Consider the following 14,226-nt stretch of genomic DNA (forward strand, 5'->3'; position numbering starts at 1 on the left):
ATCATTATGAACATAAATAACATACGAATGAGCAAATGGCTACTTTGTCATCTGTGAGATTAGGACTGCTGAAATATGTGCTAAAAATTGGATACATTTCTGTTAGGTAGTGATGAGTTTAATGACAGCTCAGATAAGCGAAGAAAAGTTCATTTTATTTTATGTTAATTAAATGTATTGGGGTGACATTGGTTAATAAGATCATATAGGTTTCAAGTGTACATGCCTATGATACATGATCCATATATTGCATTGTGCACCCACCACCCAAAGTCAAATCATCTTCCATCACCATATATTTGGCTCCCTTTTAAACCCCATCACCCACCACCTACCACTCCCTTCCCTCTGGCAACCACCAGACTGTTGTCTGTGTCTTTGAGCTTCGGTTTTATATCCCACATGAATGAAATCATATGGTTCTTAGCTTTTTCTGACTGACTTATTTCGCTTAGCATAATATCCTCAAGGTCCACCCATGTTGTCGCAAATGGCAGCATTTCCTCCTTTCTTATGGCTGAGTAATATTCGGTAGTATATATGCATCACATCTTCTCTATCGAGTCCTCAATCACAGGACACTTTGGTTATCTCCATGTCTTGGCCACCGTGAATGGTGTTGCAATGAACATAGGGGTGCAGATATCTCTGCGAATAAATGTTTTTGAGTTTTTTGGGTAGATACCCAGGAGAGGGATAGCTGGCTCATGTTGTAACTCTATTGATAAGTTCATTTCAAAAAAAGCCCTGATTGATGAACAAATTTTACGCTTGGTTAAGAGCTGGTAGTTGTAATTCGTGAGGTAGTCAGGAAATCAGTAAGATTTGATGATTTTCTTTCTTAAAAATGTATTTTATTTTTTTATTTTTCATTAAACTATAGTTGACCTACATATTTTATGAGTTTCAGGTGCATAACTTAGTGATTCAGCATATATATCTCACAGTGTGATCACCACGATAAGTCGTGTGCTGTCCTGCAAAGTTATTATGATATTATTGACTCTAGTCCCTGTGCTGTACATTACATCCTGTGGCTTATTTATTTTATAACTGGAAGTTTGTACCTTTTATTCTCCTTCCACCAAACAAAACAAAACAGAAACAGACTCATAGATACAGATACACACTGGTGGTTGCCAGAGAGGTAGGCAAATGGGTGGAAAAGACTATTCCTTTTAAAGTGTCTCATGAAAGGACAATCCACATAGTATTTTTGTGTTTTATATAATCTTACATGAGCTAGACGAGGGAATCCAAGTGCTCTGAATATGGTACTTTTTTCAGTGAAAAAATAGTCTCTGAATCTAAAAATAATAACAACAAAAAATCATACCTAGGGGAAAGACTTGGGAAAAATCGTGGGGGGAGACGTCATTCCTTCCCCTCTCTCATGAATCTCTTCTGGGCTGAAATGGGAGAGAGATTATGGAAATAATCAACTCAGTCGCTGCAGGCTGTGGCTTCCTCAGGAAAGAACCGGCAAGGTCAAGGACAAGGAGCTCCACTCCCTTATTTACAAGGTGCCCGTTGCTCGCTGGAACTCTTTTGTGGGCCACTCTGCAGGGAATTCTGGAAACTGTGCCTGTCTTCGAATTCTGTCACAGAGGCTGGAGGGTAGCATTTCAAAAAATATCCATCTAATGCTTTCAGGGCTTGGAATGATAGGTGGGCATGTCCCACGGCTGGGCCAGATCGACAGTTTAGTAACAGGCGAAGAGAACTGAACTTGGACTCAGGAGAAAGCTTCAGTTCTTTTCTTAGTTCCACCCAAAATGAGCTGTGGCACTTTAAGCCAAGTCTTGTAATTAATTTTCTCAACTATAAAATGGATCGAATGATATTGTCTCTCAGTAGGGTTGCTAGTATTATTTAAATTCTATAAATGTTCATTATAATGATTACATAATATTTTATAATTTATGCTAACCATGGCTTCCAAACTTTTTCTCTTTTAATCAGTGATTGAATCAAAAAATCTCCTTCATTGAGACGCTTCTTGCCAGGACAAGCATCAAGATTTCAGAACATACCAGGATTCTTGTGCATGTTCGCCTTCACACTTAGATATATTTTGCTTTTTATTTGTCATTACCCTTCCTATAGTTTCGCCAATCCAGGTCACAGGTAAATAGATGTACTTAAAGAAGTTGCCTGTTTTCTAAGACCTGATCTTGAACACATTTTTAAGGATCATGAGGCTGTTGTTTGGCTCTGCTCTTTGGAAAAACCAAAGAAATTAGCCCTTGACCAAAACACCTTAAAATGCACTGTAGGATTATTCAGAGTGAGTCCAGAATTGTAAAAGTACAGGGGACTTGTATTTCAACTCCACTTTCATTTGATTAGTTATAATCCATGAAAAACAAACACTGTGATTTGATGAGTGAAGCCTGTGATTCATGGGGCATTTACAACTCCTCTGTCTTCCACTTGCCTTGCTCTTAGAACTGTGGTATTTTTCTATATCATGTCAAGATTAATTAAATATAAACATTTTTAATTGTATCATGCATAATCTTTTCACTAACACTGACAAAGTTAATTTTGAGAGGTCTGCATTACTTACATTTTAATTCAGCCATCAAGGAATACTTTATTCATCTATGGATTTAATGAACCACAATGCCAATGAATAAAACCACCTTTTGAAGCTTTCTCTGTGGTCATTTTCTAAAATGAATATTTCCAAGCTTTGTTGTAGGTTTGTGTTAGGTGTTAAAGCCTACATAATTAGACAGTGTTCCCTCTGGGCATTCTCTCTGTGTCCCATTGTCTTTTTTTTTTTTACTTTACTATATCTTTATTGATTTCAGAGAGAGGAAGAGAGAGGGAGAGAGAGAGATAGAAACATCAATGATGGGAGAGTCATTGATGGGCTGCCTCCTGCACACCCCCGACTGGAGATGGAGCCCGCAACCCCGGCATGTGCCCTGACTGGGAATCGAACCGTGACCTCCCGGATCCTAGATCTATGCTCAACCGCTGAGCGACACCCGGCTGGGGCCCCATTGTCTTTTAATGCTCAAAATGAAATGACTTGAGGCCAGTCACACGAGAGGACTAGCCTTCTCTCTGAGGTTTCTCTCTCTAAATACTTTTAGACAATTATTATTTTTTTTAAATTACTAAAATGTCCATTGATGCCTGTGCTAGAAGAACAGGGATTTAGACATGCTTCTGAAGATTGGGCTCTGAAAGGAACAGCTTTTCAGGAGGCCCTGACTGCTGTCTCCCCCCTTCAGGGCCTCACTGTTATTGGTGGGTTTGGCACTACCAGGGTCACAGTGGAGTGGGCACTGGGGTCAGAGTCGCCAATAGCCAAGCTCCAGCCCCTGGGCCTGGCTTATCTCCTCTGTCCACTGGTCTGATATAAACTTCCAGCCAATTCCTCCAGGGAAAAGGTTTCTTTAGGCATATGTGCTGTCCCCCCCCCCCCCCCCCCCGGGTTAGCTAGAGGCTTCCTATAGTAAAACTGCCTGAGTGGCAAGGATTGCAGCCAGTGGTGCACTGGAGACAGCTTGTACTGGCTGATTAGTGCCAACTGTTAACTTCTCAGGAATATCATGAGCTGGAAGCACAGACATTCCTGAAAACCAACCTGCATAAATTTATAATTAAATACATTATAGTAAAACCTTTATCAGTCAGATGTAGACGGAGAAACAGAAAATACGTATTTCTGGATTTAGATGATATACATGAGAGATACATTGATTATGACAAATTAGCTCACGTGTTTATAAAGATCGAGGAGTTCCACAATCTGACATTTGCAAACTGGAGACTCAGAAAGCTGATGGTGTAATTCAGTCGAAAGGCAGAAGATGAGATGAGATATTTTAATTCAAGCAGGCAGGAAAAACAAAAGGGTGAATGCCTCTTTCCTCTGTCTTTTGTTCTCTTTAGGCTTCAACCTTCACCTGGCCTAGAGTGGGAGTGCCTCAGGGCAGAGTGGGGGCTTATGTGAGTGATAGGGTGTATTTAGGATCCATTAAATGAGGAAGGACGTTTAGTCTAATAGCTATTAGACACCGTCCTAGGTCCTTGCCATATATCATCTTATTTAATTTTCATACACTCACGTTAGTCATTTTTCCATTTCGAAGATGATAATATTAACATTCAGAAAGAGCTAACCAGTGTCACACAGCATATAAATGAATGCTTGGAGTTTACCTCAGATATGACATTCTTTTTCCAGGGCAGTATACTGGAGTTTTAGCACTTGAAAATTATATTCATTCTTTGTATATTTTAGAAACTAATAAGAAAAACTAACAGCTAAAAATCATAATAAGAAAATTGTCCACATATTTAAATAGTTATAACACCAAATCATCTTTTCAGTGTTTTGTATAAATTTAAAAAGATAAAATAACAGCATGTAAAAACATTTCAGTGCAGAGGATGGTGACTAATTATACTTTCTTTCCGGTGAAGAGGTAAACAAGGAAGCATATGAAAGGGAGCTAGATATACCTGGACACTTGGTGTTTTCTAGAATCTCATCACTTCGCATCCCCATCAGTCATATGTGAGAACTTGAGTTGTCCTAAATCTTCACCAACAGTTAGGATTGTCACTTCCTTTTACATTTTAGCCATTCTCTTGTGTATTGGAAAATAAAACTAGAGTTCTCTTCCCTTGCCTTTCTCCTCTACGTTCACACAGAACACTTCACTTCTGACACTGCTGGTCACCAAATGTGTGGGAGGTTTTCCCACATCAGCAATTCTGTGACACCAGCAGTATGTCCTACAGTTCAACTCAATTCTGACATATCTACCTGGAGGTAGCATCAGATCTCACAGGTTAAGGGCTCAGTCCCACAAGATTGTCCCACTTCAAATGCCAATTTCAAAGAGTAGGTTCCCCAGGTTACCCACAACTTCTGTCCAGCTTGGCTAAGAATCAGAAGTTCCCATGGCCTCCTTCCCCTTGGATCTGATTATCTTCTGGAACAGCTCACAGAACCAGAGAAACACATTTACTATTTTGGTAAAGAATGTGGTACAGGATGCAGACAAACAGTCAGATGGAGAGAGACATCGGACGAGGTCTGGGAGGGTCCAGAGTTCAGGAGCTTCTGTCACTGTGGAGTTGGGGTGCTGATGTGCCCTAGTGGTACATAGATGTGCTCTCCAATCTGGAAGCTCTCTGAAACCCTTATCATTGGGGTTTTATGGAGGCTTCTTCATGTAGACATGATCAATTATCCACTCCACTTGCACCCCTCCTCCACTCTCTGTGGTTGCGAGTCCACAGATGTGGAGGGCTAGCTGTATACATTGATCTTTGCCATTTTATATAGGAGACTTGAGCATCCTCAAATTTTTGTATCCCTAGAACCAATGCCCCTACCGATACCTAGGGACAACTGATGTAGTTAAGTTTTGGAAGAGTCAAAAGTATAACTACCATATATTATTAAAAATTAATGAGCAATCACCTGATAGTGTGATTGCTCAGGGTATATGTCTTATTTCATCATGAGGTAGTAGGGTTAATTTCAAGTCTGATTTAAAATTGTGCATTCTGAGTTCAGGAATATATGAAGGCCAATATCCCATCCTTAACTTTGTCTTTGTGAGGAGACAGCCTTGGCTGTGGGGATTTTCTGGCACAAGTTTGAGAGCCATGCCCAGCCTTTGCCCATGATTAATGGAGTGCCGCTAGTACAGGCACACAGAGACCCAGCTGTGCCGGAAGGTACGACTGTAGGAGAAAGCAATGGGCAGACTGTAGAGATGCTATCACAGTCATTCTTATTTTCAGAAGGAAGGCATGATGAACATCCAAACTATTAGAAATAATTATACGATCTTGGCTCTTAGTATTTGATGGTCTTGCCTAGCTCCCGATCATAGGTGACTCAGGCTTTTAAGCAGCCTTGTGTTAGCTATACAAAGACCCAGAAAACTTGAGTTTTCAGAAAAATTAGAGTGGTAGAGGAATTTTTTTCAGTCACAATAAATTTATAAGGTTTATCATCTATTCTGTAAACTGAGTGCAGCAATTTTTATGATAAATTAATCTCCTTAATCTACTTATTGAGTCCCAACAGTGTACAAGGCTTGGAGTTGTTAGACCCTGCAGGAGGCATGTGAATATTAGCCAGGGCCTCTGTCTTCAAAGGGCTTGCACATATTTCAGAAGATAAGATGAAAATTTTACTAATACTTCCTGCCATTGCAAGTGTTTGAGAGAAGTAATAGACGGAGGGCATGGGACTTCAGATATATCACTTAACTGAGATCTAAACAAACTTAGCAAGTATCTTAGACTTCACTACATCTGGTCTAAAAACAACACGCAGATAAAAGAGAGAAAACTTGTTCAAAGTTTCTCACACACCAACATACACATTGTAGGGCAGAGGTAGGCAGAGTGTTAAGAGTCAGGGAAAGGAAAGAACAGCTGTTCAATGGTGGGTAACAGAAGTATGGTGAAAAACTTGGCATGAGGTGTGTGGTTTCAGGAAAGGTTGGCAGGAGATGGCCCCTCGCCCCAGAGAGTGATTTATTGTATTTGTCAAATTGGAGGAGAAGGGTGGCATGAAATGAAGAATATGATTAAGCCACAAAAGACTGACTAGTATACTCTAAGTTCTGTTCAATCAACCCTGAAAAAGGTGTTCAGCTGAATCTGGAGGAAGATGAAAGGCGAGCCAGCTACGTGGGAGAACTCACACAGGGTGCTGATAAAAGGGCAAGAACACCAAGAACTGAGCAGCCAACCAAGCAAATGATCAGGCCCTACTTTTTTTTTTTTGCTAACCTTTAAATATTTTACAAAAAATGTCTGGACATAATAAGTTATTTCTCCTTACATTTGGCCACCCATGCTTCTAGGATATCCTCTTCAGGAAGAAAAGAGGGAAGAGTCTCAGACATTCATTGATAATACTCAGTTTCTTAAATAAAAAATATTAACTGTAAAGACAATATCCTTAAAAAAATGTTTAATTTCCACTAAAAGCATTTATCAAGAGTCTATTTTGTGTGAGGTACTATTCTAGACATTGCGGACATAATGATGGCGTGTGATAGCCTGAATATTATGATTTATAGTTTGATTGTATAACTAGTTGTGCTTATTTCATAGTATGATGTATGATATACTGTTACAAGTTTGTCCTTTCCAGACCTTTTGTGTTCCCTTTGAATTCAGCAGACTGGTCTATGTTTGGGCGCAAACCCACAGGGCAATAAGAACAAAATCATAAACCTAGAGGCACAGAACATGTGCTGACCATAAGACTCAGCACCATTTTGTTCGTGCATCGCCAGATTAGTCAAGAACAATTGCTGACATCTGCGGGCCTCTGGGGCTGTACGTAGCTGCTTTCTGTTCCCAGCCTCAGCTTACCCCATTCCCCTTTATAATCTTGTCCCTTGCACCATGCTCTAAGACAGGTTTTGGATGGTTGTAAGCCCCCTGTCTTCTTGGTTGGCTGGCCTTCTCAATAAATGCCTTATATGATTCAACCCTACCTTCATTGAATTGGACACAGTGATGGGCAGCCTGAACTCAACTGGAGTTTCCCAGTAACAATAACACTGAACAACAGGCAACATTATCTACATTGCATTCTAGTGCAGGTAGATAGATGAAAAACAAGCGCAAAAATAAAAGCCTTCACTGACCAGGTGCTTAGTCTTCATTGGCCAAGTGGGAAGAGGGATATGGAGAGCTTAGATGTATTTGTATGAAGGGTTGTGCAATCTAAAACAAAGTGTGCAGAGATCTTAATGAAAGCATGATATTTGAGGAAAGAACATAAAAAAGGTGAGGATGGAGACCGGAAGCGGAAGACAGCATGCTGGTATATTTGCTCTGGACTGAGTAGCTGGAGAGAGCTGAAGGAAAGAGTGAGGGATGGTGTTCAATAGGAACAGGGCACCAGAGAGCGTGGGACTTATAAATCATTACAAGGAATTTAGCTTCTATTCAGTTACATGGTAAGCCATTGGGATATTTTAAAGAGAGGGATGACATGGCGTTGCTTCCATTTTAAAAGCATGACTTATTACTTTTGGGGAACAGACTATGGAGGAGAAGCAAAGATGGAAAGAGTAAAACCACTAATCAGGAAGTTGTAGTAATCCAGGCGAGAGATGAGTGTGGATTGTTCTCAGAATGGAAGCAGTGGGGGAGATGAAAGGAGGTTAGATTCCTAGTTTGTTCTAAAGGAAGAGCCAACAATATTTCCTCACAACGCAACTTGTGTATGGAGTGTGAGAGAAAGAGCGAGCCCAGGATAGCACCACGGTTTCTGTCTTGAGTAGCCCCATTGATTGACAGCATTGTCATTTCCTGAGGTGAGCAAGATATTTGTAGGGACAGTTTTGAGGGTGCAGATCAGGAGTTTTGCTTTTGTATATATTAAAGTGGTGATGCCCACCAGACATCAAAATGGAAACGCCAAATAGACAACCGAAGAGGAAAACCCATATTTCCGGGACCTATGCATTTGGCAGTCAACAGCATAACAGGAATTCTTAAGTCATATGATTTGGTAAGATCTCCAAGGGAATACGTATAGACAGAAAGGAGGATAAGTTCAGAAGGTGAGACGGGGGCCCTTGATGTTTAGAGGTCAGTGGTACTAGGAGAAATGAGGGAAGAACTTCAAGTGAGATGGAGCAGCTAGCGAGGGAGAAGCAGCTGGGCTGGAAGCCAAGTAAGAAAAACGTATCCAAAAAGAGAGGGTCAAATAACAAGTCAAACTGACCGAGAAATAAAATCAGGACTGAGAACTGACCGTTGAATTGAAAATCTGGAGATCACTGGTGACCGTGATGAGTGATTTCAGTCAAGTATTGGGGACAAAAGAGAGTGTCTCTTGTCCCTGACTGGAGTGGATTAAAGAGAGAAGGAAATACTAGAGACAGTGACTACAGATAATTCTGTGAGAGGGCCTTGGTATAAAGGAATCAGAAATACTGTGGTGGCTGAAAGGGCATGTGAGGTCGAGAGAGTTACTATAATTTGTTAATAGATGAAGAAAATGACAGCTTGTTGAGGAGGAGGCGTGACATAGTTTTATAGGAATAAGGGATTTAGGAATAGAATAGCCAGTGCTGTCACTTTGGGCCTGCTTATCCAACATAAGAAAATCTTATTATATTGCATTTCATTTTATATTCTGACACCATTTGCCTCTAAGTCTATCTTGTTTAAACCATTTTGACCTTACTAAATTTAGTGTATTTCATGAGGCTCTTATGAAACAGAGTTAAATCGAAGGTGGAAAATAATGTCAATCCTTCAACAAAACTGAGAGTTATTTATGTGTTATGCATTTTTCATTATCATACTTAACCTATACAGTGACCCTATGTAGGAAGTACTATGAGCCCTAGTTTTCCATGAGGAAATGAAAACTCTAGGAATATTAAGTAATTTGCTCAAGGTCATTAGCTAGGTAATGGGTTAATCAGAATTCAGAGGTGAGATTACTATACATTCTATCTACTTTGGGTCTGCCACTCCCCAGGAATAACTTTGTCCCTTTGGGTGGCAGAGTGAGTTGATCCTTTATGACTCTTGTTGTAGTTATTCCATGACATTTACTATGCTCATTGATAAATCTATGGTTAGACATAAAAAAGTATGATAGTGATAAAAGCCCCAAATCAATGAAGAGGTCTTAGAAAAAGGGAAGGAAATCAGCAAAAGCATGGAAACATAGCATCCTGCTGTTAAAAAAAATGTCTTAAGACATCAGACAGGTTAACAGTCCCAATTTATAAATAAAGACTCTGGGACCCAGAAAATAAGTAATTGGCCCGAGGGAGCAGAATTAGTCACAGGAGAACAGAGAGCTCCTGACTCTGAATCTAATGTTCTTTTCAATGCACTTAAACACAATTCACAGGTAGAAATTGGCTTCTGCAGGGAGAATTACGAGTTCCAGTCAATTAATGTGTTTTCAGAATACTTTATAATGACATTTCTTTTAAGATCGGACAGACAATGCTGATTTTTTGTTCCTTTGTGAAGCTTGGCCATTACTATTGCAGTTTGAATACAATATTTTAATCTTCTTCATTTACTTGGATTTACTTCCCCTTTTCTTCATGTTTCTCTTACAAAGGTGGGACAAGAATAAGCATTTTGGGTCTGCAGAGTGGGCTGCTTCTTATTTCTGACTTAAAACATAAACTCTATCATCTGTCACCTTCCTATGCTTTCACCACCATGGGGCTGTTGGCCACGCTGCTGGCTAGAGGAAGAGAGAGAGCAGAGGCGAGGAAAAGAGGGAGAGAGGGAGAGAGGGAGGCCGAGCCTCAAGGGTATCTGGGTGGTGAGGGAGCCAAAAGGAGCTGGCAGCAAGCTCTGCTTAGAGCTGGGAGGCCTCCAAGAAAAATACTCCTGGTTAACTATTCTGGAAAGGACTGATCCTGCTGGCACTAAGCAATGAGCAGAATCTACAACCTCAAACCCTTGGTCATGGAAACCAAGGTGGGAGCAGATTAGAGAACCTTTTACGAGAGGTCACTTCACTGATTTGCAGCAGAGAAATAAGAAGGGAACAGAACATCCCCATACTTGTCTAATCTTTAAAATCTGAGGTAGTGAACACACAAAGCAGTGTGTAGATGGTGTATTATAGAATTGCACACCTGGAACCTATATAAATTTATTAACCAATACCACCCAAATAAATTCAATAAAAATATAAAATTTAAAATTTTTTGTAAAAACCTACTTTTGTCTGGCATTTGGACTCACAGTGCCCCTTTGATATTGAAATCTGTTTCAGGGTTCACTGATTTTTTTTTTTTTAACCCTGAAACAGATTTCAGTATCAAAGGGGCACTGTGAGTCCAAACATTAGTTTAGACACAGAAAGCTGTGACCTGAGAGTGAGAATAAATTATAGGCTATTTATATTCTAATATTACACTGACCTACACTAGTCACTTGGTAGAGTTTGAAATTGAGGTGTAGTATTTGCCACTTGAAAGACTAATTATAGAGCAATGATGAGAAAAAATAATGTTTGCTTCCCTTCAAAAAAGAGGCACCAGTGTATGATTTGTTTAACAACGCATGCAGAGGTGGGCAGAAATTTTCTTTTAATCTCTGCTTTCCACTTACTGATTGTGTGGTTTGAGTAAATTATAAATGTTTTTCTTCTTTGAAAGCTCTTGGTTGTTTCACTCGGGTTAACCACAGATAATGCTGAATCTTTATATTTTAGATATGCTAGAAATTAAGCTTAGCCATAACTTGCTCAAAGACATCAGACAAATGCCTTAAAGCCTTGTCATTTTACCTGACACCATAAATAATAGTGATTCCAGAGAATCTGAAACTGAGAGAAAGAAAGAAAAATGAAAAGCGAATGAAACTGGTAAATAAAAAGTAATAAAAACCAAATCAACATTAATATACTTCTTAAAATTTTACACTTATCAGCCCTGGCCAGGTAGTGTAGTTGGTTAGAGCATTGTTCTGCTGTGCCAAGGTTGTGGGTTCGATCCCCAGTCAGGGCACATACAAGAATCGACCAATGAGTGCACAAATAAGTGGAACGACAAGTCAGTGTTTTTCCCTTTCTCTCCCCCCCCCTCAATTCAATAAATAAAAACTTTAAAAAATTAACACTTACCTAGCTTTTAATATGCATCAGGCACTGCTTTCAATGATTTAGATAAATTACCTCATTTAATCTTCACTATGAGTTAGCTTTTATTATTATGCTCATTTTTGGAGGCTGAGAAAACTGAGGCAGAGAGAGATCAGATATTGTGCCAGGTCCACAGGTGGGAACTGTCAGTGCTGGGAACTGAACCCAGGAGGTCTGCCTCTGAATGTGTACTCCTATTTACTGTGCTGGCTGACCTCCTCATAATTAAAAGTTACATTAATTATAGTTTACTTTTATTGGATGCTATTACTGGTTATCTCTCCAAGTTCTTAAATGCACTGTATTAATATATTAATCTACTAAAAATCACTTAACCTATCGTTCCAGACATTGAAGACATAGCAGTGGACAAGACTGACAAAAATCCCTGCCTTTATGGAGCTACATTTTTAAGAGGAGAGGCAGGCAATTAAAAATATCAATAAATAAGTAAACAAGTAAATATATAGAATTCCAGATGGCATCTAGTGCAAGGCAACAAAGGGCTCAGAGATACCAGGATGGAAGTGAGAATGCCCACTTTGAGCGGAGTTTTTGGAGAAGACCTCGCTGACATGATGACATTTGAGTAGAGATCTGAAGGCAGGGAGACAAGCAAGACATGTGGCTGGAAGGAGAATGTTGCAGGCAGAAGAAACAACGAGCAAAGACACTAGAAACAGGATGTGCTTGACCTGTTCAATAAATAGCAAGGATGCGCGGTGACAGGATCAGAGTGAGCGAGGAGAGTCATAAGACACAAAGCCAGAGAACACGGGGCTGTTTCATGTAGATCCTATGCACTATTTCAGGTCTTCAGCTGCTCCTCTGAGATGGGAAGCCACTGAAGATGTTTAAGAAGCAGAATCACATAATGTGGTGCATATTAATGAGATCAGTCTAGATGATATGTAAATAATACACTGAAGGACTAAGAGAAAAACAGTAAGGTCAATCAAAAGGCTGTTTTAATAAAATAGGCCAGAGATGATGATGTCTTGGGTCAGCACAGCAGCAGTAAATGCAGTGAGAGATGGTCAGATTCTCAATGTCTTTTGAGGATAGAGACAACTGGATTTGCTGATGGACGAGATGCAGATGGTGCAGGCAAGAGGAATCGAAGATGACTCCTGAGTAGCTGAAAGGATGGAGTTTCAATGCCCGAAGATGGAAAAGGCTGTGGAAATATCAGGAAATTCCAGGCTATCAGGAATCCAGCATTGCACTTGTGTTTGAGATGTCTATTAGATATTCAGGTAAAGATGTTGACAAGATAGTTGCATCTGTGAATTTGAAATTCAGAGAAGTTTGGGTTAAATACGTAAATTTGGCAGCCATCATGTATAATGATATTTAAAGCCATGAGATTAGATGAAAACCACATCATTCATGACTGTATTTAAAGAAGAGAGGAGTTTCAAGGACTGAGCCCTGGGAATCTGAAATATTTAGGCACTGGGGCGAGAAGGAAGATCCAATAAAATAGACTCAGAAGAAGTGACAGTAAGCATGGAGGAGATCCATGGTAAACCATGAGCTAAACTCTTTAAAGGCTGGAAGTGGCAAACCATGTCTCATGCTGCTAAAAGGTTGAGTTAGGTGGCATTGAGAATCGACCACTGGATGTAACAAGGTGCAGGTCATCGGTAATACTGACGAGTGTTTTGTTGAGTTAAAAATGAAAGTCTAATTGGAGTAATGTCAAGAGAAATGGGGATAGAAGAACTGGAGACAAATGTACACTTACCTTTCAAGAAGTGGCATTATTAAAGAATTTAAGACTAGGATAGCAGGGCAGAAAAAGGAGTAATGTAAAAGAAATACATGTTTAGAAAGAAGAAGAAATGGTAGAAGGTTCTCAATATTTCTATCTAGCTTGTTATATCGAGCCTTCCTTTACAGTTTCTACACGTGGCATTTTGAATAGAAAGACCTTCTTTTACCAAAGTGTATATAACATTCTTCAATCGTTTTTTTCTAAGGCATACGTGATTTTTTTGTTTTGTTTTTGAATTTTCAGTACACCAGGAATCATTTTTAGTAGGCGTGAAGTAGGGATCTCTGCCCAGCCTACGTGCACCAGCACCACAGTGGTTGCCTTTAATTAGTACATGATGTTCGCCCTTCAGGTCTTCGCCTCCAGCACCTCACAAATTGTATAGTGTGGTCAAGGAACACTTCCTTGAACTGGATCAAAACTGCCTCTGCCTGTTTGACCCTTCATCCTTGCTACCGAAGCAAAGACCAAGAACTGTGCACATTTTTTCTCAAGCACATGCACCTGTCTTCAACCAGAATCATTCAGAATGCTTTCCAGGAGGTTATTTTTCATGATTTTACTCACTTCTCAGGTTAAAGGTATGTCTTAATCCTTTCGCCAGAGTTTTCTTATACAATGAGGTAATGTCTTTTTAATCACAAAGCTTAAATTGTAAATGATAAAAACATTAACATCCGTTGATGATTTTGCTGGGAACACAGCATTAGGATTTGGACTAGGTTAGAGCTGGTCTTGAGATTCTATGATTCTATGGCATGCTGTGTCCTTCTTAAAATACCCAGAGTTACAATGGCAAGGAGGCAGG

The 14,226-nt window shown here is 39.8% G+C and overlaps 1 protein-coding gene across 1 annotated transcript in view; it reads left to right on the forward strand.

The window, feature by feature from the left end:
* The first annotated feature begins 13,947 nt into the window (after nucleotides 1-13,947).
* Nucleotides 13,948-14,226, forward strand: part of ADAM7 (ADAM metallopeptidase domain 7) — a 34,427-nt gene continuing 34,148 nt past the window's right edge. Inside the window, exon 1 of the mRNA XM_016214186.2 lies at nucleotides 13,948-13,999. Within this exon, the coding sequence (XP_016069672.2) occupies nucleotides 13,948-13,999 (52 nt within the window). The remainder of the gene's footprint in view (nucleotides 14,000-14,226) is intronic.

This window comes from Miniopterus natalensis, chromosome 4, assembly GCF_054644295.1.
Source record: "Miniopterus natalensis isolate mMinNat1 chromosome 4, mMinNat1.hap1, whole genome shotgun sequence".
In the NCBI taxonomy this organism is placed as follows: Eukaryota; Metazoa; Chordata; class Mammalia; order Chiroptera; family Miniopteridae; genus Miniopterus; species Miniopterus natalensis.